Source organism: Henckelia pumila, chromosome 1, assembly GCF_033568475.1.
Source record: "Henckelia pumila isolate YLH828 chromosome 1, ASM3356847v2, whole genome shotgun sequence".
Classification (NCBI taxonomy): domain Eukaryota; kingdom Viridiplantae; phylum Streptophyta; class Magnoliopsida; order Lamiales; family Gesneriaceae; genus Henckelia; species Henckelia pumila.
The window spans coordinates 130,556,999-130,581,261 of record NC_133120.1 but is presented as its reverse complement, the minus strand read 5'-3'; the positions used below and the strand labels follow the sequence as shown (position 1 = coordinate 130,581,261).

General features: G+C 39.0%; 2 protein-coding genes across 2 annotated transcripts; one reads left to right on the top strand and one right to left on the bottom strand.

Moving 5' to 3' along the window:
- The first annotated feature begins 236 nt into the window (after positions 1-236).
- On the top strand, positions 237-3,052 carry LOC140874001 (uncharacterized). Its single transcript, XM_073277284.1, has 5 exons — positions 237-455; positions 830-947; positions 1,261-1,938; positions 2,053-2,660; positions 2,771-3,052. The coding sequence occupies exons 1-5, from the start codon at positions 237-239 to the stop codon at positions 3,050-3,052; spliced, it is 1,905 nt and encodes a 634-aa protein (XP_073133385.1).
- Positions 3,053-6,544: 3,492 nt separating this feature from the next.
- On the bottom strand, positions 6,545-8,091 carry LOC140876459 (uncharacterized). The gene is made up of 3 exons (XM_073280431.1): positions 7,988-8,091; positions 7,345-7,853; positions 6,545-7,231 (listed from the first exon to the last, which is right to left on the bottom strand). Exons 2-3 carry the CDS (start codon positions 7,786-7,788, stop codon positions 7,190-7,192), a joined length of 486 nt encoding a protein of 161 aa, XP_073136532.1. The 5' UTR covers positions 7,789-7,853; positions 7,988-8,091; the 3' UTR covers positions 6,545-7,189.
- Positions 8,092-24,263: the final 16,172 nt, after the last annotated feature.

The following is a 24,263-nucleotide window of genomic DNA, read 5'->3' as shown; positions in this document are numbered from 1 at the left end:
AAAGCAGCAAGAAAAAGGCTCAAACTTAAAGCTCGTCATCTCTTGACCCTAATAACGAAGACCCACATAAAGATAAATCTAAAGTGAATGATAAAGATCAAGGGGAGACCAAGAAAAATACTACTCAGAAAGACGGTGAAGCAAGTGTTCACACAGTTCATGACACCTCTGGCGAAAACAAGATCACTAATCCAACCTGAAAGGATTGATCTCGCACACATGTAACTGGAGAGAATATGTCCGCAATTTTGCCGTCACATCGAAGCCCCTTCATTGATGACATATTATCTGAAGCATTACCAAAGAGAATCAAAATCCCCAGCTTACCTGAGTTCGATGGAACGAGTGACCCCCAAGATCATATTGAAAAATTCTACGCGAAAGCGGATTTGTATGATATCACAGATGCTGCATACTGTAAAATTTTCCGAACAACATTATCAGGAAGTGTTGAAGTATGTTTCTATCAGATTGAATGGGGATAGAGAAGAGATCGGATCGAATAGTATAGATCAGATGAGCTCGGTGATCAGATGAGTTCATGGCCAGATCGTATACTGGGATCAGATCGATGTGATGGTCAGACGAGTCTTCGGATGAGTTCATGTAGATAGATTGCTCGAGTATTGTGACTTGGTTAGAAGACTGATGAAGTGTCCAAGAAGCTATACGCTTGCAGGCAGATCGATGCAGATCGAAATACAAGGGCAGATCAAACTGATGAATGAAGACTTATCGGGCTGGACCATGTTGACTTTATAATTGGGTCATAAGTTACTGTTGACCTAAAGCCCAAGATGAAAGTCGGTCTAATTCTCTATATAAGCAGATGGAAGCTGGCCGAAATGGAGAGAACAGAAAATCAAATTCTTCAGAATATATTGAGAGAAGAAAAGAGATATTTCGGAGGAGAGAAACAAGCGAAGATTGTGACGGGAATAATTCAAGTATCAAAAGCTTGAATTGAGTCTGTATCTAGCTTGAGAGTTTTTCGTTGTCCATCTCTGTAATAAGCTCTGTTCTTGAGCTTAGATTGTTCTGTTGGTGATTAATAAAAGTGTTGTGTTGCTCTCCTGTGGACGTAGGCAAATCTTTGCCGAACCACGTAAATACTTGCGTCGTTTAATCGCTTTCGTGTGAGTTGGTTGATTGATCTGTGTGCGTTGGTGTTATCTGATTTCTGGGATTATTGTTCTTATCTGTGTGTTTCGTTTGCCTGGTGAATTCTCGATCTTCAAATTTCGGATTGATTCCTTACAGGAAGAGCACTCACATGGTTCAATAAGTTACCCTCTGGATCTATTGCCAATTTGGAGCAACTTACTGACTGTTTCCTCCAGCAATTCTCAATTAACAAGAAATACTCGAAAACAACAGCGTACTTGTTCACAATCATTCAAAAAGAAGGAAAAAGTTTGAGGGACTATGTTTGGCGATTTACTCATGCGGTGCACGAAGTCTTACACGTGAACCATGATTTGTTAGCTGGAATAATGCAACAAAATTTGCGCCATCGGAAGTTCAAGGAATCAATAGCGGGAAGGCCACCCAAAAACCTAGAGGAATTACTGGAAAGAGATGAGAAATACATACGGGTTGAAGAATCTGTAGAACCACACTACTTGAATAAAAGAAAGAGGGAAGAAGATAAGCAAGATATTAGAAAGCGAGACGAGAAGCGTAAATCACAGAGCCCCCGCCTCCAGAATATACCCCTCAATGCACGTCTGACCGATATACTGGTAGTAGCTGAAAAACAAGGATTGTTGCGTCCCCCTCGCCCAATGCAGAATAATCCAAAGCGCCAACGTTCGGACAAGTACTGTCATTTTCATAAAGATAAAGGTCATACAACAGAAGATTGCTTCAGTTTGCAAGCAGAGATTGAAAAACTCATAAAGCGCGGACATTTGGGGAATTTTGTGGACAAGTCCCGCTGTGAGAAGCGAGATGACATGCGTCGGGACGAACAACCAAAACATGACTATCAAAAGCGACATGATGAAACTGGAAAGTAACATGAATGAGCTGATGAAAATTTGCCCTCGGGAGGGGTAATAGCCGTAATCACTGGGGGGCCTGCTTGTGGCGACTCGAACAATGCAAGAAAAACTCTTCTGCAGGCAGCAAAAGGAACCAAAAATTTATCTAGCCTCACATCCTTGTCGATATATGAAGATGGAACCATCCAAGAGGTATTATCATTAAGTGACAAAGATCTGGAGAACCCTCGGGGCACCTATAATGATGCTTTAATTATCTCAGCCACAATCTCCAATTTTTGGGTAAAGAAAATTCTAGTGGATTCAGGAAGTTCGGTCGACATAATTTTTCATGATGCATTCGTGAAGTTGGGTATTAGTAATGCACAGTTAGCTCCAATCAACACTCTACTAGTTGGATTTTCCGGAGAAATAGTTGAAGCTTTGGGAGAAGTAACGCTTCCTCTTTCCTTGGGTTCTTACCCCAAAAGGTCTACTAAGATGGTGAAATTCCTTGTAGTAGAGGCTTCATCTGCATACAATGTGATATTGGGACGACCAAGTTTCAATATATTCCAAGCCCTCGGATCGACATATCATATGAAGCTGAAGTTTCCGACTCCAGGAGGAGTAGGAGAAGCCATTGGTGACCATCGTCTAGCCAGAGAGTGTCATGCGGTGACACTACGGGGTTCATCAGGAAATCGTAAAAGACAAGTTTCTAGTGAAAAAAGAGCACCGAAACCTGGAAATAATTTTCGTGAAACGGGATACATTTGGTGGATGAGGAAGCTGAGAGCAAAGAAAGAATAACAGCAACCAAAACTATAAAGCACATAGAAATTTTTCCAAATGATCCCGAGAAGAAACTGAAAATCGGGACCGAATTACCTCCTGAATTGGAAGAGAAGCTGAAAAATTTTCTTGGTCGCAATTTGGATGTGTTTGCTTGGGGTGATGAGCCTCTGTCCAGAATACCTCATGAATATGCGCTTCATCACCTCCGTGTTGATCCAAAAATGAGACCGGTGAAGCAAAAGAAAAGAGCATTTGGCCCAGAGAAAAATTGACATATAGCCGCTGAAGTGGAAAAACTCTTAGCAGCAAGATACATCAGGCCAGTTACATACCCAGATTGGCTTGAAATTGTTTTCTTAGTACCAAAACCAGGAGGAAAATGGCGTTTGTGTATAGATTTTACTGATCTCAATAAAGCATGCCCCAAAGATCCGTTTACACTTCCTCGAATTGACTTGTTAGTCGATTCGACAGCAGGATGCGAGCTGCTCACTTTTATTGATGCGTATCAAGGATACAATCAGATTGGTCTAGCACCAGAAGACCAAGAAAAAGCAAGTTTCATCACCGATAGGGGGATTTATTGCTATGATGTTATGCCATTTGGGCTGAAGAATGCTGGAGCTACCTATCAACGTCTGGTAAATACCATGTTCGAACGCTTTATCGGACATAACATGGAAGTTTATATAGATGACATGCTCGTCAAAAGTACCCAAGCATCTAATCACTTGAAATATCTTGGGGAATGCTTCAGTATACTCAGAAAATACAGGATGAAGCTCAATCCGGACAAATGAGCTTTTGGCGTACGAGGAGTCAAATTCCTTGGTTACATGGTGTCAGAACGAGGAATAGAGGCCAACCCTGAAAAAATTAAAGCAATTTTGAACATGAATCCTCCGAAAAGTTTGAAAGGAATCCAGGAATTAACAGGACGTTTGGCCGCCCTCAACCGGTTTATTTCAAGATCTGCAGACAAGGGGTTACCATTCTTCAAACTGTTGAGGAGTGGAAAAGGATTTCGATGGACAGAAGAGTGTCAGCAAGCATTTGACGAGTTGAAAAGACATCTGACCTCTCCGCTGTTGTTGGTAAAACCAAAGGAGGGTGACACCTTGCTGGTTTATCTGGAAATATCTGCGGAGGCGGTAAGTGCAGTATTGGTATCTGAAGTAGGACGTGAGCACAAACCAGTGTATTATATCACCCGAACTTTACAAGGAGCAGAATTAAGATATACAAAGATCGAGAAACTGGCACTGTCTTTGGTAACTGCAGCAAGAAAACTGTGTCCTTACTTTCAGTCTCATTCAATAATTGTACTCACCAATCATCCTCTCAAACAAATTATCTCGAGTCCTGAAGCATCAGGAAAAATGGTTAAGTGGGTTGTCGAATTGAGCCAATATGGAATTGAATATCGCCCGCGTCAGCGATTAAAGCACAAATTCTGGCTGATTTTCTAGTAGAGATGACAGTAACTCAAGAAGAAAGCTCCACCCAGACATGGATGGTTTATGTCGATGGGTCATCAACCTCGACAGGAAGCGGTGCAAGTATAGTTGTGGAAAGCCCACAGGGAGATAAATTTCAATATGCCATCAAATTTCTATTTCCTGCAACGAATAATGAGGCAGAATATGAAGCTTTCATCATGGGAATTAAATTGGCCTTGTCGGTCGAAGCAAAAATACTGACGATACACAGTGACTCCCAACTTATCGTAAGTCGGGTTAATGAAAATTATGAAGCAAAGTAAGATAAAATGCTTGAATACCTGACTCAAGTGAATGAGCTTCTCTCGCGTTTAGACAGCTACGATGTAAAGCAGATACCTAGAGTGGAAAATGAGTCAGCAGACCATCTTGCCAAGTTAGCAAGCTCCTTGGCCAACATTGATAATAGGAAAATTACATTCCTAACATATGACAAGGAAAAAACTGATGGAAATGATGTTACAATCTTCTGTGCTGACAGCGAAGAACCTAGTTGGAAAGATGAAATAATCAACTATTTGATGCGGGGTAACCTACCTGCTAAACAAGTCGAAGCTCGAAAACTTAGAGTGAGAGCTGCTCGGTTCACGATCATTGACGGAGAACTGTACAAAAGAGGTTTCTCTTCACCTTACCTAAAGTATCTAACGCCAGCTAAGGGAAACTATGTGCTCCGTGAAATTCATGAAGGGATTTGTGGGAATCACTTAGCCGGCAGAGCTCTCGTGGGGAAAGCGTTACGCCAAAAATACTTTTGGCCAACGATGAAGCAAGACGCTACTGAGTTAGCGAAACATTGTCGCGCATGTCAAGAGCATGCTAACTTTCATCACCAGCCGGCTACAATCTTACAGCCCCTGGAAAGTCCTTTACCTTTTGCTCAATGGGAAATGGATTTGGTAGGTCCTTTTCCTCCTGCTACCGAAAAAAGAAAATTTCTGATAGTTGCTGTGGATTATTTCACCAAATGGGTCGAAGCTGAACCATTGGCCAAAATATCCAAAAGAGATGTAATCAATTTCTTATGGAAGAATATAGTATGCAGATTTGGCATTTCTCAAACCTTGGTTTCGGACAATGGAACTCAGTTCTCTGGAGCGAAAATAAAATATTGGTGCAAAGGACTTTCCATCAAGCAGTTCTTCACTTCTGTCGGGAATCCTCAAGCCAATGGGCAAACCGAGGTCACCAACCGAACCATTTTACCGCACCTCAAAACACGCCTAGGCAATGCCAAGGCAAAATGGGTGGATGAGTTTCCAAGTATTCTATGGGCATATCAAACCACTCCACGCTCTTCAACTGGAGAATCTCCTTTCAACCTGGCCTACGGAGCGGAAGCTGTGGCTCCTGCCGAAATTGGAGAGCAATCATGAAGAGTGAAACAGTACAATTCATCTGGGAATGACCAAGCACTCCGAATGTCATTGGACTTAGTGGATGAACTAAGAGATGAAGCTTCGACACGAGCCGAGAGATATCGAGCTTGTATGACTAAAGCATACAATGATAGAGTCAAGCCAAGGTCTTTCCAAGTTGGAGACCTTGTATCGAGAAAATCTGACATCTTGATGTCCATTGGCAAGCTAGATCCGAAATGGGAAGGCCCATACAAAGTAATTGAGATAGTGAAGATGGGAACATATCGCCTCAAACATTCAGATGGAAGAATAATTCCCAGACCTTGGAACGTGGCCAACCTGAAGAAGTTTTATGCATAAACTGCAACTCTCTCCAATATTAGGCTATATTTACCTTTTTTGTTACTAGCATATTTTCTTTATGTTTTGCTATTACAATTTTGTTATGTAGTTTTCAACTAATATGATTTTTTTTGTTATACAAGCAGATTACTTTGTCGAAAGCTTATCATATCTCCTCTCCTATACTAATGTTTACTCACGATGTAAACGTCATAGACCCTAGCAATCATAAAAAAAAAATTCCCAACAATAAGAGGCTTGGCCAGCCCCATGGGACATTTGAAATTATGACGCTGTAAGACGTCAAGACGAAATAATAATATTACAAGTCCCGGGATACCTCACCACGTACTAAGTGGGTTTAAGACTTCCCCATGAGACAAAATCTTGGGAGACTGATCCCCTCCCAAGTACTCCAATGTTAAAGCGATAGTATTTTATCTATCAAGCAAGTATGCAATAGCAATTTCAAAATACAAAGAGATATGATAACCGACAAAATTTAATATATATAAAAAAGGAAAATAATTGTTCCTCCACCAACTGCTTACGCACTCAAAAAGAGTAAACAAAATCTAAGACTTCAAAGTCTTTATTACAAATAAAAAATATTGCCCAAAAGTGGCAAGAAATAATAAAGCTAAACTGCTCCACGGCTCCAAAGAGTAGTTTCCATGTAGCTTCGACACGCACCCCTCGTCGTTATTCAAGCTAGAAGTTCGAACGCAAAGCTTCGATCATCTCCTCGTCACCCAGACCTCCCAATAAATTTCCTAAGGCTGGGTCTGAGTCATCTTCAACTCTCTAGACGCAGTCCTAGGCTCCGGAATTTTAGGGTAAATCTTCATAATAATTTCCTCCGGGACTAATTGTGTTTTCCGCAATTCTTTGCGACAATCCACTACAACTTCATCATGAATAACAATCGCCTGCTGAATCACTTCATCTCTAAAAACTGTGGATGCTCGATAGCCTTCAATCGCTTTTTCTCCAGTACTTCGCAAAAGACTCTTGCCTACTGTCGAGTTGAGAAATTTCTCTCCGGTCTCCGATTCATGGGAATATTTCCCCTTAAGTTGCTCCATCTCCTTGCACAATGCATCGTACTTTTTGGATTTTTCTTCAAGCTCCTTTTGCGACTTGAGAAAATCATCTTGAGCCTTAGTATTTTCCTCGCCAAGTCTTTGGCACTCACCCCTTAAGGACGTTAGCTCGTCATCAAATTTTTTCCCGGAATTTCGAGACCTCTCTTCTCAAAATTGAAAAGTGTGAGCAAGCGATAAAATATGTAAACACCCATAGATAAAAAGTATTATTTACTATATAAAAATCATAACAAGTAACAAACATATAATAATATACCTGGAAGGCAGACGAGGCAAGAGACCGAGTTAATACTTCGGTAGGCTGAGGCAGTAGATGCAACCTGTCATGATATCCAATGAGATTAGCTCCAGTTCTCCAACCAATCTCTGGATCCTTCAAATCCCAAAAAGAGCCAGCATGATTCCTATGATTCACACCCTCCAAGAACAAGTGGCGACCCTCACGAGTGTTGGGAGAAACTGTTCGTTCATCATCACGTCTTCTTTTTGGATTTATTCTACCATTATCATTCTCCCTAATACAGGCATCACGGTCAGCATCATTTCTTCTACCACCATTCCTTTGGTCACGAGTGTCAGTATTTCTAAATGGAGGACCAGAACGATTGACACAGTCGGATGGCCCGGGAGAATTCCTCCTCCTTGAAATCCCATGGGAATTATGATAACCTCGATCCATTGGTGACTCTTTTCTCGACATCTTTGACGAAGTCTTCTCGTTTTTCTCTATGCAAGGGCGAACCTCCGCCAAAATTATTTTGTCACCTACAAACAAACACAAAGAGAAAAGAGAGAATGATCAATAAATAAATTTAATAAATTTTAAATTAAAATGAGTAGAAGAATCCCAAGAAGACGCAAAATACAGTTATCAAAATTCAACTTGGACAAAGCATTACCAGTAGGAACCAAACTCCTAGGATTGACTAGTTCGTCAAAAAGACCTAAGGATCGACAGTCAAGCTGCAAAGTGCGATGAGTTTTACCAAGTATGATTTTTCTAGGCCCCGTAATCCAACTCGTGGGAACCCCCCACTATAATCCCAAACGTAAAAAAACTCCGATCTCCACGCACTCTTTGGAGACGAAAAATGGGATAAAAATTTACAGTCCACACGAGGTTGAAAATAAATATAAGAGTCGGGCATAGAACGACGCACCACGAAGAGCGAGAAGAATAGCTCCGCAGTTGGAATCAATTGAATTTCGCTCATTCTACGGAGAAAACATGAAAATACAAGGATAGCCCCTGGGGTCAACTGACTAAAACTCACACCAAGCCAACACACGATTTCTATCAAAATGGCATTGGGGGGAGCAAAAACCCATAATTAAAATATTCCAAGTAAACGGTGAAATAACCCGCGGGTGGGTTCTGACAATAATCCTCTTTAGTAGGAATCTTCATGATATATCTTGACAATAAATCAAGTTTTTCACACGGGTTTAGAATATCCGGATTACCCAATACACACTCGTCAACCCCTTCCGATGAACCTTCGGATATACTCCTTTCACAATGGTCAAGTTCACTAACAATTTTTAAGGAAGTCGGACTCTCCGGGTCACGTGGCAAAGGAGCGTCTAAATCACTAAAAGGTGATACACAGTCATCACGATTAATATCGTCACTAGACTCCGTGTGCGGAGATAAATCGTTCCTCCGATTCGCCCTTAACAAGGACAGTATCTTACCACGAGGTGGATACCCTGCACAAATATATATATTTTAACAAAATATATATATCATATACAACTACCAATCATGGCAATTAATTAAATCCTGTTAGACAGAGGAGTTGGAGTGGAAAAATCAAATGCTCATAATTTTAAACAAAAATTGAAATAATTATTGTCAAAAGCAAAATCACACAATAATTGCAAATTAGTAAAAAGACACAGTATGTGTATATGTATATGTGTGTATATGTGTGCATCTATCCATCTCCCACGGCCCAATAGATTCTTCCCCATTCCATCGCCGCGACTTTCTCACCATCGCACCATTGCCGTCGCGACATCGGAGCTCCAGACCGGCCTGAGATCTCCGCCGCCGTCCTTTCTTCTTCACAGATCCGGCCGCCTTTCTTCGTCAGATCTGGGCAGCTACGTTGTTTCTCTTCTCCAGGCTGGCTCGTTGAAGTTTTTCCTCGTCTCTTTCGAACCGCTCATGCCTCTTCTCTTCAATCGGTGTCGTCGTTTTCTTCTACCTCATCTCTTCTCGCCGCCCAAGCCATCGTCTGCATCTTCTCCTTCCGCCGCCGATGCCTTTGTTCTCTCGAATCCGTGCCTCGTTTACTTCGTTGCAGCTCCTCTTCCCATCTTCGACCTTCTCGCGCCGCCGCCTCCGACACCACTTGACGCCGTCGCCGCCTCTGGTCGTCTGCCGGTGAAGGGCATGAATATCCATGGAGATGGTGGGGGATAGATAGACGGGATATACACAATATATACATACACAATATATTTTTCTTTTTTCAAGTTAAGAGGAGGAGAGAGGAGAGAGAACAATGTGCATGCATTAATTAAATTCAAGGCACGTGATACGAGAAGTGATTTGTACCTGCCATTAGAGTGTTTGACTCTTGCTTTAATTTTTGACCTAGCAAATACTGCAAGAAAAATTCAGAAATAATGTCACGTTAATAAATTGTGATGACAACATACCCCGATGCTGAATTTATAATGATAGTAATTGTTAGAATTCTACTGGGTTTCTACAATTAATATTCTGGTAGGATTTTGATTCCTATCCAATTACATTGTAGTTATTACTCTGCCAGGATTTTAATTTCATTCCATCACAGTCCTACTACGGTTACTCCATCATGATATCTCCATATCTGAAGAGCTTTCAGGGGCGTTGCCCCCGAGCCCCCGCGACCTGATCGGGCAGGTCGATCCCTGTAATTTTCGCAGTGGCAAACTATATTCGTTCTCGGCAATTAAATTTCTGACAATACTCCGGTAAAAATTCTACTCTCGGACCTCTCCACACGCGCGACATGCCCGAGAGTGGGGGGCCTATGATAGGTTACACCTAAAAATTCAACTGGGCCTGAGCCCAATCATGAAGGTTTACTCAACGGCAGACCCTGAATTCTACAAAAGCCCATAAAAGGCTCAAGCCCGTGAAACTCTCCGAATATCTATAAATAGCTCAAGTTACCTCATTATTAAGGTACGCACTTTCTTTAGCACTATAACTCTCTACTCTTGATTATTATTCTTTGAGTAATCGCTGACTTGAGCGTCAGAGTGCCTTCGTCGGGAAACCTCCTGGCTCCTCTGACTTTGTTTTGTGACGTAGGAACAACCCAGTGAAGATCTCCCAAGGAAACGTACAAGGACTTATTGATACTCTGGACTTTGCGAAAGCAACGTGTCGGGTACAAGTGATTTTTGGCTACATCACTTGAAAAAATCGAAGCTGAAGAAAATGCCCCAATACTCGTGCCAAGTTTTGCTTGCTTTGATCATCCACAGTTTGTTTACTTTTTTTGTTGCATTTAGGCAGAGGGAAACTTTCTGTGGGGATTTTAGAGATTTTTTGTTGCTTTCGTAATCTTTTTTCTCCCTTCAAATTCATTTATATATGCATGTGCGTGTTTTGAATTTGAAAGTGTGATATTTTGAGGCTTGAGAGTGTTGCTTTTGGTTGAGTTTGAGATCTTGGGATATGAAGCCAAAGTTGAGTATTATGATTGTTTGCTGGTGAATTACTAGACCAGGAAGAATTCTTTAGGAATTCAATCGTAAGTTGAAAATATGCACATAAGAAGAAAAAATATAGGTAAGAGAAGAAATAACACGAGAATCAATCCGCTTGCTCCACTTACGGCATATAAGAACTTTTTGTGCATTTCAACAAAAGAATTTGGTGAAAAGTTGTTGGCATATGTTTCCATCTCTAGTTGTTTCATACTTTGAGACTTGTGATAAGATTAGCAAACTAAATCAATATCTGCATTTACTTCAACATCAGGACATGGTTGATAGTCATGTTTAAAACGGTATACCTTAAAAGATTCTTTAGGGATGCTCAAACTTCGGATAAAACAAAAAAAACCAAAAATCCAAAGCGAAAAAACCAAACACCGACCGAAAACCAAAATTTGACATTCGGATATAAATGTGAAAACCGAAATTTATTTGGTTCGATTTCGGATTATATATCTCAAAATCGAACCGACCGAAAAAATCAAAATTTTAAAAATTAATAATTTTATTTATATAATTGTTTATATTATATATTTTATGAGATGATACCTAGTGAATAAAGAATAATTTTTAATATTTTTAAGTTGATTGTTGCTTATTTAAGTAATTTGGACTTTGAATTTAAATACAAAAAAATCATTTAAAAGATAACATATTATATTTTAAAATATATTTATAATATTATTTAAAATAATTATATCAAAACCGAAATAACCAAACCAATTTAGTAAAAAACCAAACCGAACTGAAAAAACGGTTTGGATATCGGATTATATATTTTTAAAACCGAAAAACCGAAATAAAAAATCGAAAACCGGACCGAACCGAGCAATGAACACCCATAAGATTCTTCATTCTTTGCAAAAAAAATAAAATAATAATAATATTTGAACAAATTTGGTAAGGAAGAAGAAAAATGGGTTTTTGTTTTGGGGGTTATAATTTCGGTAGATTTAAAAGAATAAAGAAGGGTCCTTAAAATAAAAAAGAATAAAGGAGGGTATTTTTGTATCAATGGCTTAATTTTGGCAAAATATAGTTACATACACTCAATCAGCGCGCGTGTTCAACATTCTCCATGTTTAGGGTAAAAACGTGCAAATACTTTGAAAGATGAAGGGATTAGGTGCCTATTAAATTTTCACAGGGAAGAACCATATCTTTTCAATATTTCACAGAAATGGTTCGTGCAAATAACTCCAAAAAAAATATGTCAAGCCCATTAATAGAGAAAAGTTGTTGGCAGCTGAAATTTCAAAAGACGGAGGACCAAGTCAAGTCGATCATTGAGCCATGACCACATGAATACTAAAACGAAAGAAGAGTGGAAGTAACTGTTGAGTGATTTTCCAGTTATTTTTCTTTTAGTCGCTTCGAATCGTTGAGACTGAAACTAACTACCAAATTGAGAACTCATACTGTTTGACAATTAGAAGCTCGATTTTCCACATAAATGGCCCGCTCACAAAATTCGTAACAAACACAATTATACAACTAAATTAAAATACAAATCTAACACACAATTATGTTGATTTATTATTTTATAAACACTTCATGGATCGTTAGCATGTATGTATATGTATATATATGTATGTGTAATAATTATGTAAACGAGTACATATAATTACATCAATTAAAATTTACAGACATATACCAAATATTTTAATGATTTATCTTGGATTTTAAAATAGCAAATTAAAATAAATCATTATTTTAAGTACTTATTTATGTATTATGTTATTCCCTCGTGTTGCTTACTCTCTATATATATATATATAAATATCCAAGTTTTAAAAAAAGTCATGGTTGGAATGTGGGATTATTTCGCCATTTATTTAATAAAAATTTAATTTAATTTATCTCCATGATTTCTTAAGATGTGTTGACCCCGAACGGACCTTATTTCACATGAATCAGATGCTCATTGATTCATGAAGAGGTTAAATCAAGGGATGTGCACGAGCGACAAAGACCTGAAGGAGGGAGCAACATGGCCAACCCTCAAAACATACCCCACAATATTTCAGCAAAGAAGTAATATGCTACACACGATGATCGAACCCACAACGCTGAGAAATCTCTTTCAACATCATCTTAGGTCTTACCAACTCGATTATGCCCCTGTGAAATGTCTCCATGATTTCTTCATGTAAAGTACAACTGTATCCTCAGGCGCTTACCTAAGTATGATCCAATGAAACTTTTAAATGATGTGTTTTAACAGTTTTCCTAGAATTAAATATTTTTCTTTCAATTTGCACTTTTTTATTTTTGATCTTATTAATATTAACTTTGATTTTAGTCCTATTATAATTCACATTTTTCCCATTTTTGTTTTTTCTTCTTTTTTTTTTTCTTTTTTTCCTTTTATTTTATACCATAATACAGCCTATCGGATGAAAATTTCTAATGTGACGATCATGAATTCTTAAATGGATTTTTGTAAGGAAAATTATACGTGTGATTTTATTTTTCAAAATAATAATAAAAAAACAAATCGCAAATGGCACATCATAGTTTTTTAAAAATCATGGCAGATATGCAAGTTTACTTCCAAAATTTCATGTCAGCATAACATCTATAATTTCCAAATAAATAATTACTGACTGACACAATGTATTCCGTTAAAAAAAGATCAAAAATAAAAAAATAAATATATAAGTTACATGACTTAAAATAAGAATTCAAGGTGAAAACCAAACTGAAAAAAAAGTATACAAATTACATGTCTAAAAATGCAAATTAAATATTAGCATGATAAAAAAATAGAAGAAGTTCAAATTAATAACAAAAAATATAGCTTGCATGCAGAGTTGTTGCGTTGCTAGCTCAAACTATACCGAGGAGCAGGACATGGAGGGTGCTCTTTTCTATCAGAGGGATGATCCCATAGGTGATGGAGAACCACATCTGTCTAGTTGATACACGAGCAGGAACATGTATATTATGAATTGATTTTCGCATGTCTTTTCTTAATCTGCATTTTCCTCTCGTTCTTAGCCAGGAAAAGTGTAGTACCCCGATTTCCAATTAAGCTAACCAACTTCCTAAACATGATTAAGGGATTTCCAATTAGATTAAAGTAGTTGGAAATCAGATTTAGAATGATCAAAAATGGTTCCAAGGGATCCAAGTTATTTGAAAGTTCGGAAGATTCGAAGAGTATTTCGGAACAACCGAACTGGTTCGGAAGCAACATTGTATTTGAAGACAAAGGGTGAGTTCGAAAGATCCGAACTCAAGATCGAAAGGTCCGATCGTCTTTGGATAAGAAAGTATGGGGTTTCTGATTGATAAACTGATGTGAGATAGATCGGAAGCTCCGAACACCATTTCGAAAGGTCCGAACTCTATCGGCAGCAGTGTATTATCCAATCAGGGACACGCATTCAGTGGCTAGAGATCGAAAGCTCCGATGAAGAGATCGGAAGCTTTGAACGAGGGATCGGTAGTTCCGAATGTTGTCTATAAATAGGGGGCCAAGAGCCTCAATTTTCCTCACAAATTCACTCAACTATCTCTCATTTTTTGTTGTCTTGGAGGGCTTCCATGCATCGTCTTTAAGGCTAGTCGATAGCGAGGTTCTACCGGAATCGTAGCGAAGTTGTGTCTAGGTTTTGAAGTCATCACCATCAAAGGGTTAATGATGGATGTAGGTATAAGTTTAGACTATGATTAGATTCAATGAGTAGTTATTAGTCTAGTTAAGGCTTTTAGTAGGCTGCAAGTGATATAGTGATTATCTGCTTATAGGCTTGAACTTGAGTACCCGAGTGGCTAGGTCGCTTGAGTTTCTTGATTAGAGGTACAGACGTACTATTCGAGATATCCTGGTTGAGTATGAATGTTCTATGTTTGCATGACATATATTGCATGGCTTATGTGCATATATTATGTCACGATTATTATGATGCATGCGTTATCATATTGAACATGCACCTTGATATTACCAGTAGTGGGGCCGATCCACCCCGAGTTATTGAGTGGATGGTTGGATTCCATGGATTCAAGTCTGTGTATATACATCCATACTTTATTTCTGGTACGGAAGGATCATCTCCTTATGCGATGGCCCAACGTGCTACATACCATGACGCCATTTGATTGAGCAGTGTTTTCTACCATGATAGGTTTTCATTAAATGTTCATTTGCATTAGCATCCATAGCATATGTATACTCATACTTTCGTACTGAGCGTTGTTAGCTCACGTCATTGGTTTTTGGTTCAGGATACCCCATTCTACGGGGCAAGGCTTAGGTTGGACAGACCAGGAGTTAGCAGTCGTTGAGCTGCAGCAATGTTGGAATTGTTTCCATACTAGGGTTCCCATTCATGGATTTTAGTATTTTTATTACATCGGGTTGTATAACAATTGATTTAGGAACTATTTTTATTTCTTCCGATGGTATTATTGAATCATTTTAGTTTCCATTTTAAGATATTTATTGCACACTTTAAATCGATTAGTGAGTGATTCCAGAATGGGTCACTACATTTATAGTTTCACAGCATGCATTAAGATTTGGGATTTAGTAAACAGTTTTTAGGTTCAATTTGGTTACTTTTTTAGATGGCAGACTATGGAGACGAGAGTCATGGGAGCATCGGTGGATGCTCGAAAGATGATGAGTAATGAGATCATCATCGTGGGCTCCGTCACCACAAGAATGGGAGATGTCGCATTGACATGCATAAGTTCATCAAGATGGGGCCGAAACCACTCCTGGGAGGCGAATATCTGGAGGCTACAGAGAAATCATTGGAATGCACAGAGAGTTTCTTTCAGGTTTACCACTGCACTGAAGAGCAGTGGATGGAGGCAGTCAACTTCTTTGAGTTAATGTCCATATGTTGCTACCAGCTCGGAGGCCAAGTATGATCATTTTCTTCAAGGTCTCATCCCAAAGATCCACGAACAAGTGGCCATCTGTGATGATCCGACGTCTTACGAGGGGTTGGTTAACCGTTGTCATCAGGCAAAGAAAAATGTCTAGAGTAACAAGACTTTCTCCTCCTTCCGACCAGGAAGTTCTTTGGGGTCTAAACCCAGTCATCTAAGAAGCCTGGTGCATCTTCTTCTTTTTCGGGTTCTGATGGAGGTTTTTTCTATTTCAAGAAGAAGAAAGTTCAGTGAAAGAAGTGTGGTGGACGTCATCCTACCGAAAAGCGTCGTGGAGCGGAAGGTGCTTGCTTTCGTTGTGGCCAGATGGGCCACATGAAAAGAGATTGTCCTCAGTCAGTTGAGGGATCATCATCTGGTTCTGGTTCCCAGGCATTGGTTCCGCAGAGTCCAACAGGATAGTCTCGGAGCACCAATCAGAGTCTGAATATCCAAGGGCAAGTTTTTTCACTGAGCCAAGATCAGGTTTATAGGGAGAACGAGGAGGTCATCGCAGGTACTTTTTTTTGTGCGATATTCTTGCATTTGTTCTCATAGATAGCATCGCATTCATTCATTTCCGCACAATTTGTTAAGCGTCATAGATTTCCATATATATCTTTAGACGTAGTGTAGTAGCCCGGTCCCATTTTACACTATTAATTTGGTTAAAAATGCTTAAAAATAATAAAACATGATTAACGGATTTTAATTATATAAAATGGACCAAGAAATCGGATCCATAATGTCCAAAAAATGGTTAATTAACTTATTTGGACTTGGGTGGTTCGAAAGGTCCGAACTCAATGCTTGTAGAGTTTGGAGGGTCCGAAGTGATTGTAAGGGGCGAAGGAGTTCGGAAGCTACAACGAGTTCGGAATGTCCGAACGTGATTGGAGCTTCCGATCGTAGTTAGGCCATGCGCCTTTTGACGTGTCATTGACGTCTGAACACGTAGTTGCATGATGGGATCGGAACTTCCGAAATAGGGATCGGAGCTTTCGATCGTGACAGTTTGGAACGTGCATGCATGCGGAGATCAGAAAGTCTGTTTGGGAGTTCGGAGCTTCCGATATTATTCTATAAATATGAGGTCCGAGATTCAGTTTTGTACACCAAAATCACTTCCTCTCTCTCTTGTTCTGAGTGGTCTTGAGGGTTTCCAGCCTTCTTTATCAAGGGGCGCCTTGGCGAGGCGTCTCTAGGGTCGTAGCGAAGTTGTGCCCAAGTTTTGGGGCTATCGACATCAATGGGCTGATGACGGACGGAGGTATTCTCGAGATCTTATAAATAGTTTGAGAGTATTTAATAACTAAGTTAAGGCTTTTAGAGCATTATGAGTAATGCATGGTTATCATAATTTTTAGTGATGGTCTGTAGATGCTGGGACATCTAGGATATTTATTAAGGTACAAAAATAATGTTCGAGATACCCTGACTGAGTATGCATGTATTATGTGTTGCATTATTTATATGGCATGATTTTATCTACATATATTATGTCACGTTATTATGTTTTATGCATGATCATCTTGAGCTTGTACCCTTGTGATATCATGTAGTATGGTTCTTACCCAATCTTGTTAGTGGATGGTTGGACACGAGAACTCGTGTCAGGTCATCGTTATTTCCACTATCAGGTATGGGAGCCACCTCTTGGTGCAACGGCATAGAGTGCTACATGCCTAGGGCTCAAGTCTGTTGTTGACCAGAGATTCTTGACCTCGAGTCTTGGTAGCCCGTACACTTGCATACATGCACATATAATATTGTATACTTATACTCTCGTACTGAGCGTAGTATACTCACGTCCATGTTTCTGTGTTTCTTGGACACTCCATTCGACGGGGCAGTTGCAGGTAGTTCTTCCGGGGACTTGGAGTTTAGGTGGTGACCAAGGTAGGATTACAGGGTTAGCCACTATGTTTTACTCTACTTGTATTAAGATCATTCGATTGGGTTGTATTTATTTGGATTTGTTTACCGGTTGTATTTCGCCGGTTCAGTAATTTGAATTGTTTTCGCATTTTGTTTGTTTATGTTTTATTAAGTTAATTGCATGCCTAAGGTCTTGATTAGTAAGTGATCACGGTGCGAGTCACTACACGTAGTGCTTTCTGTATCTATCCCGACTAGTCATTCTGCTTTGGCCTAGCATTTATTCTTGGGTTGCTCTTTAGAATTTGAGGGCTTTGAGTTCTTGTGAATCTCATGATTCTAGCGATGTAAGATTTTGACTATATCTTGGGTATCGATATTTTGACATCTTATCGAGCCACTATGGACTGTTACCAAAAGATCGTGCAGTTTCTTTAATTAGAGGGCGATAGTTGGTTTGTTTATGGTAAGGAAGCGCGACCCCCTATGCCTTTGGTATTAGCTCTGAAGGCTTGTCAGACTTTAAAGACGAGTGGGGAAGACTACTTTATCTATGCGATTGACACGTCCATAGGTAGCGGGGATATTGAGGAGTTTCCAGTAGTTTGTGAGTACCCAGATGTATTTTTTGATGAGATCTCAAGGTTTTATCCTGTTCGGGAAGTCGAGTTTGGGATTGAGCTTGTGCCAAGAATAGCACAGATTTCTCGTGCACCTTATTGTCTGGATCCATCAGAGATGAAGGAGTTGCAACAGCAATTGCATGATTTTTTGGATAAGGGTTATATCCTTCTTAGTGTTTCATCTTGGGGAGCTTTAGTGATTTTCGTCAACAAGAAGTATGGTTCTATGTATCTCTTTATCGACTACATACAGTTGAACCAAGTGACGATCAAAAACAAATATTCTTTACCGCACAATGATGATTTGTTCGACCAACTTCAAGGTACCTCTGTATATTCCAAGATTGATTTGAGGTCAGGTTATCATCAATTTGAGTTCGATACGAGGATGTTTCTAAGACTGCATTTCGTACGATGTATGGTCACTACGAGTTTTTAGTGATGTCTTTCGGGTTACGAATGCACATATAGTGTTCATCGATCTAATGAACAAGGTCTTCCGCAGTTACTTGGACAAGTTAGTCATGGTGTTTATCGATGATATTTTGATCTAACGCTTTCTTCTTGAATCTCTGCGGGTAAGGAAGCTTCGACTTCAACATAGGTTTCTGTTCAAATTCACCCTTTGACTCCGCACTCTTTTTATCACTTCCTTTGCTCTAGTCAACCACATGACTATCCGTTGCCTTCATATTTTCACCTTTAGCTTTTATTTTTTCAGCTTCAACTTCTTTTCCGCTTCTAAACGCTATGTCTTTGCAATTCTCTATTGGATTCACCTCAGTATTAATCGGATAATGACCTCTGTTTTGATCTTTTAGTGCATTCGCTAGTTTCCCAATATGTGTCTCCATAGATTTCATAGTGGCACTCATATTTATCATATCTCTAAGATATCAAGACAAGACTCAGTCCTTGCCTTTCGTTGTCCAGACTCCACCAAAAAAGTACCAAATATATCTTCAAAAGATGGTTTCCCTTCTCCTTTATTTGTATTAAATCTCAAAGGGGGATTCAATACATTCTTATAATTTGCATAAAATAAATTCTCATGATTATGTAAACCAGGATGATAAGAATTTCGAACACGAATACCTCAATATCTTGCATAGCCTCTGTTGTTGATGTATTGGATCTCGTCAAGAGTGTGTGACACTTCAATGGTGATAATCACACCTTCAGAATTTCTAGTGCTCACCTTGTTCATAGCAGCTATCTGTATAGTTAATGACGAGACTTGGGTCGATAGAGATGTGATAGGATCCACGTCATAGAATCCAGTTGATTTCTTGATATCAGCTCATTCAGTTGGCTACTTAAAGTTGTTGATAGTCAATTGTTCCAGCATTTCATATGCCTGAGTAGGGTCCTTTGCAAATATAGTGCCTCTAGCAGCAGAATCCACAGACATCTTTGTGGGAGCATTCAGTCCATCATAGAATAATTCAATCTGCTCCCAATCTGCAAATTTATGATTTTGGCATCTCCGAAGCAAGTTCTTGTAATGCTCCCAAGCCTCGTATAGCTGTTCAGAGTCATGCTGTTGGAATGTTCTAATCTCGGTCTTCAATTGGGTGGACTTGGCAAGTGGAAAATATTTTTCAAGAAACTTCACTGCCTTGTCTTCCCAAGTAATTATGCTCCCAAGTGGTAGTGATTGCAGCCAACACCTTGCTTGATCTATGAGAGAAAACAGAAACAAATGCAGTTAAATTATATCCTCAGAAACACCATTCATTTTTATCGTATCCATGATCTCCAAGAACGTCCTCAAATGCAGATGAGGGTCAATAGTGGCACTTCCATTAAACTGGTTCTGTTGAACCATATTGATAAGTGCGGGCTTGAGCTCAAAATTGTTGGCATTGATAGTCCAACGAGCTATGCCGGAATATTGAGTATGGTCTATTGGCCTGAATTTGTCTTTGATTGGCACCAAGAGAGCATTGTTATTTTCAACCATTGCTCTCAGCTCCTCTCTTCTATTCTTCCTTAAATCTCTTGCAGTTCTTTCAATCTCAGGATCAAAAAGCAAAGAATCAAGGCTTTGAGTTCTTCTCATAAATTGCAAATAAAAAAAAACAAAAATGACTCAGCAACTAAAAAAAATAAAAAGAATAATCTAAATTAAAATCCAGATTAATTGTTAACAATACTAATATAAATTCAAATAAAATACTCCTCGGCAACGGCGCCAAAAACTTGTTGCATATTTTCTTGCTCTCAAGAGTACGGTGTCAAGTTTTAATATAGAATGAGTATAGTATCGTTTCCACGAGAAGTATGTATTGAAAATTATATCAATGCTTGTAATTAAAATAGGCTAGACTTTATTTAGAAAATTGAGAATGTGATTTTTCTTTCAAACTTAAATAAATTAATCAAGAAAACTAATAAGCAAATAACACACTTGAGAAAATATCAACGAGAGAAAATATCTAGAGGTTTGATTTCACTTTGTGTCGACAACTACTTCTAATTAATTCATGTTCATGAATTTCATTTTTTTAATTATAATGTATCAACTAAGTTTTGATTCCAATATCCATATTAAAAATCTATACTTAATGATATGTAAAAACAATGTTCTTATTCAAGCTTTTCTAACGTTATATGCCTCCCGAATTATATAAACATTCAACAATGTATTTTTCAATGTTCCTATTCAAATTTTCTTCCGAGTGCCAGATTTCGAATAAATTTAACAATTCAACTAGTGATCAAGTAATTGAATGCATTCAATTCTGGAAAACACAATCAAACTTGAGGAATTCAATCAAATAAATCAAAGAGTTGTAGAAGTTGTCTTATCTAAGCTACATCATCCTTCTAGAATCAAAAATTAGTTCATGAGGCAAACAAAAAAAAATTTTCAGAATTAGTTCATCCTTCTAATCATGTTTATGAGTTTAGACATCAATTTTCAGAATTTAAGAAGAAAAGCTAAAGAAGAGCGAATACAAAGTAGCGTCTCTGTCCCCAGGTTGCGTCGCCTTTGTCCTCGTAATTTCTCCTCTTGCGACGACGTTCTCTTATTTCTCATGATCTCTCTTGTGTGCTGCATGTGTTCTCTTCCCCATTCTAGGGATCGATCTTCTCTCTTTTATATCTCCTCGAAGCTCGTTGAATAAAGCCCGAAAAATCAAAACTTTCAAATTTTCTATACTCTGCAACATCTTTCTCGCACAAGGCAGCGCTGAAGCACCAGTTTTCGGGTGCTGCCTTTATTTTTCAGCAACACAGGTACAGTGCAGGGGCACTGCATATATGGCGCTGTGGTGCTGGTCCTCGTGCAGGGGGCTACAATTACAGTGCGGGTGCACTGGTCATGCTGCCTCCCCTTTTCTTGAACTTTCATTTCTTTTCCATTTTATTTTCCTCCACCATTTTATGTTCTTTTGCACTCCATACACGACATAAAACATCGTACTTGCTTCATCTCCTACAAACGACAAAAACACAACAAAATACGCGTAATGTCACTCGATACATCACAAAAGCCAAGATAAATCATATGCAAATTAAGTACATAAATTTCACTTAACAAATTGATCCAACAGATCGTGGATAAGGTTGATTTGATCAAGAAGAGGATCAAGACTGCACAAGATATACATGCCAGTTATGCCAACACCAAGCACAAACAATTGCATTTGGAGGAGGGAGAACATCTTTTCCTGCAAGTATCTCTTTCCGAAAGGTGATGAGATTCGGTCTAAAGAGCAAGTTAGCGCCTAGATTCATTGGTCCGTTCGACATACTAGAGAAGGTTGGAGATGTGGCTTACTATTTGGCATTACCACAGTATCTCTCCAGCATTCACAATGTATTCCACATATCATTACTCCTTTAGTATATTGCATATGCGTCGCACATTCTGCATCTGATTGAGGTCTATCTTGAACACGATTTGTCGTACGTGGAGAGGCCACTTAGAATTCTCGACAATAAAGACAAGGTACTTTGGAATAAACGAATTCCTTTAGTTATGGTTCAATGGCAGCACCGAAGCATCGAGGAAGCGACTTGGGATTTAGAGAATCGTATGCGTTCTGAGAATCCAGAGTTGTTTTTATTGTATTCGTTTTCTTTTGAGCAGTTCAGTTGTATTTTGAACTACAGTGCTTATTGTAATAATATACTTGTTTCAGTGTTGTTTTGTTCTGATTATCTTAGTTTGGATTTTGAGGAAGAAATCTCTTAAGTTGGGGAGAATATAGTAGCCGACTCCTAATTAAACTAATCTACTTCTAAACATGATTAAGGGGTTGGAAATCAGATTCAAAATGATCAAATATGGTTTCGAGGGTTTCATGTGCTGGAATAGTTCGGAAGTTCCGAAGAGCAGTCCGAAAACGCCGAACCAGTTTGGAAGCCAACGTTGTTGATCGGAAGTACCGAGAAGTTCGGAAGCACCGAACTGGAGATCGGAAGCTTCGATCTTGTGACAGTCAGAAAAAGTATGGGTTTTGATTGGGTGATTGTACTTGAGAGAGTTCGGAAGCTCCGAACTAGAGTTCAGTAGATCTGAACTATGTCGGCAGTAGTGTGTTGTCCAATCAGTGACACGCATTTGGTAGAGGGAGTTCAGAAGGACGATCGGTAGTTTTGAAGGAGTTCGGAAGATCCGAACTAGGGATCAAACGTTTCAATCGAGGTCTATATATAGGGGCCGAGAGCTTCACTTTTCTCACACCATTTCCAAGCTTTACTCTCCTTCCTAGCTAGTTCTAAGGGTCTTTGGGTGTTGTATTCAAAGGCTAGGACATGACGTAGCGCTACTGAGATCGTAGCAGTGTTGTGCCTCGAGTTTAGGGCAATCTTCATCAAAGGGCTGACTAAAGACGCATGTAAATCGCTAGACTCTGATTAGCTTCAGTGAGTAGCTATTAGTCTATTTAAAAATTTTAGTGGACGATTAGTGATACGATGATTATCTGTTTATATGCTTGGACTAGAGAGCCAATATCACTAGGTTGATTATTCTGAGGTACGAACGTACTATCCGAGATACTCTAGTTGATTATGCATGTTCTATGTTTGCATGATTTATATTGCATGACTTATGTGCATTTATTGTGTCAGGAATATTGTGCGGCATGCATTATTATGTTAAGCCTATACCTTGATATTACCAGTAGAGGGGTTGCTCAAGCCCTGAAGGTTTTTGTGGATGGATGTCATGGATTTGTATTCGGATAGTCCACTTATTTCATATGGTATGGGAGTACCTCTTAATGCGACGACTCAGTATGATACATACCATGGAGCCATTTTTTGAGCAAGAGTTTCTATCGTGATAGGTTTTCGGTACCCTTCACTTGCATTTAGCACTCATAACATTTGTATACTCATACTTTCATATTAAGAATTGTTAGCTCATGTCCTCGGTTTAGGTTCTGAACATCCCATTCTACAGAGTAGAACTTAGGTTGGATGGATCGGGAGGTAGCGGTCGTTGAGCTTCTGCAGGGTGGATTGTACTGTACCAAGTTTCCCTTTTGGGAGTTTAGCATTATCTTTGATTGGATTGTATAACATTTATTATTATTTGTTTTGGGGCCGGTTGTATTCTTGCCCGTAGTTTTAGTTGAATTGATTAAGTTTTTCGCTCGTTTATTTTGATTATTGTGTTTAAGTTATTTTTCACACTTAAGCTTTGTTTACTTAGTGATTTCGGGTGGGTCATTATACTAATGATTTGAAGGTGCTATAAATATTGGTGACAATAATGGAACAAGATTTTAAGAAAGAAACTATTTTTCGACGTTCATGAGGCCTTTCAGGCAAAAGCAGTGGAAGAACAAACTGAATCCCATTTATGGGATGAATTCTATAGTAATCCTTTGCATACTCCAACAGAAACCTAAAGTCATTTCAAATGTTGTCGCTACTACTCTCTCTCAATAGAATTCTTGACTAATCTTAGTTTGTGAGTTTTCAACAGGTGAAGATGTTGTCAACTCGATTGCTCAGGAATTCACTCATGTTGCTGCACAAGTACTGGCTATTGTTCCTTCTTTTCTCGTTGATGATCAACTCACCATTGCTTCTACTTTACCGATTTATGACA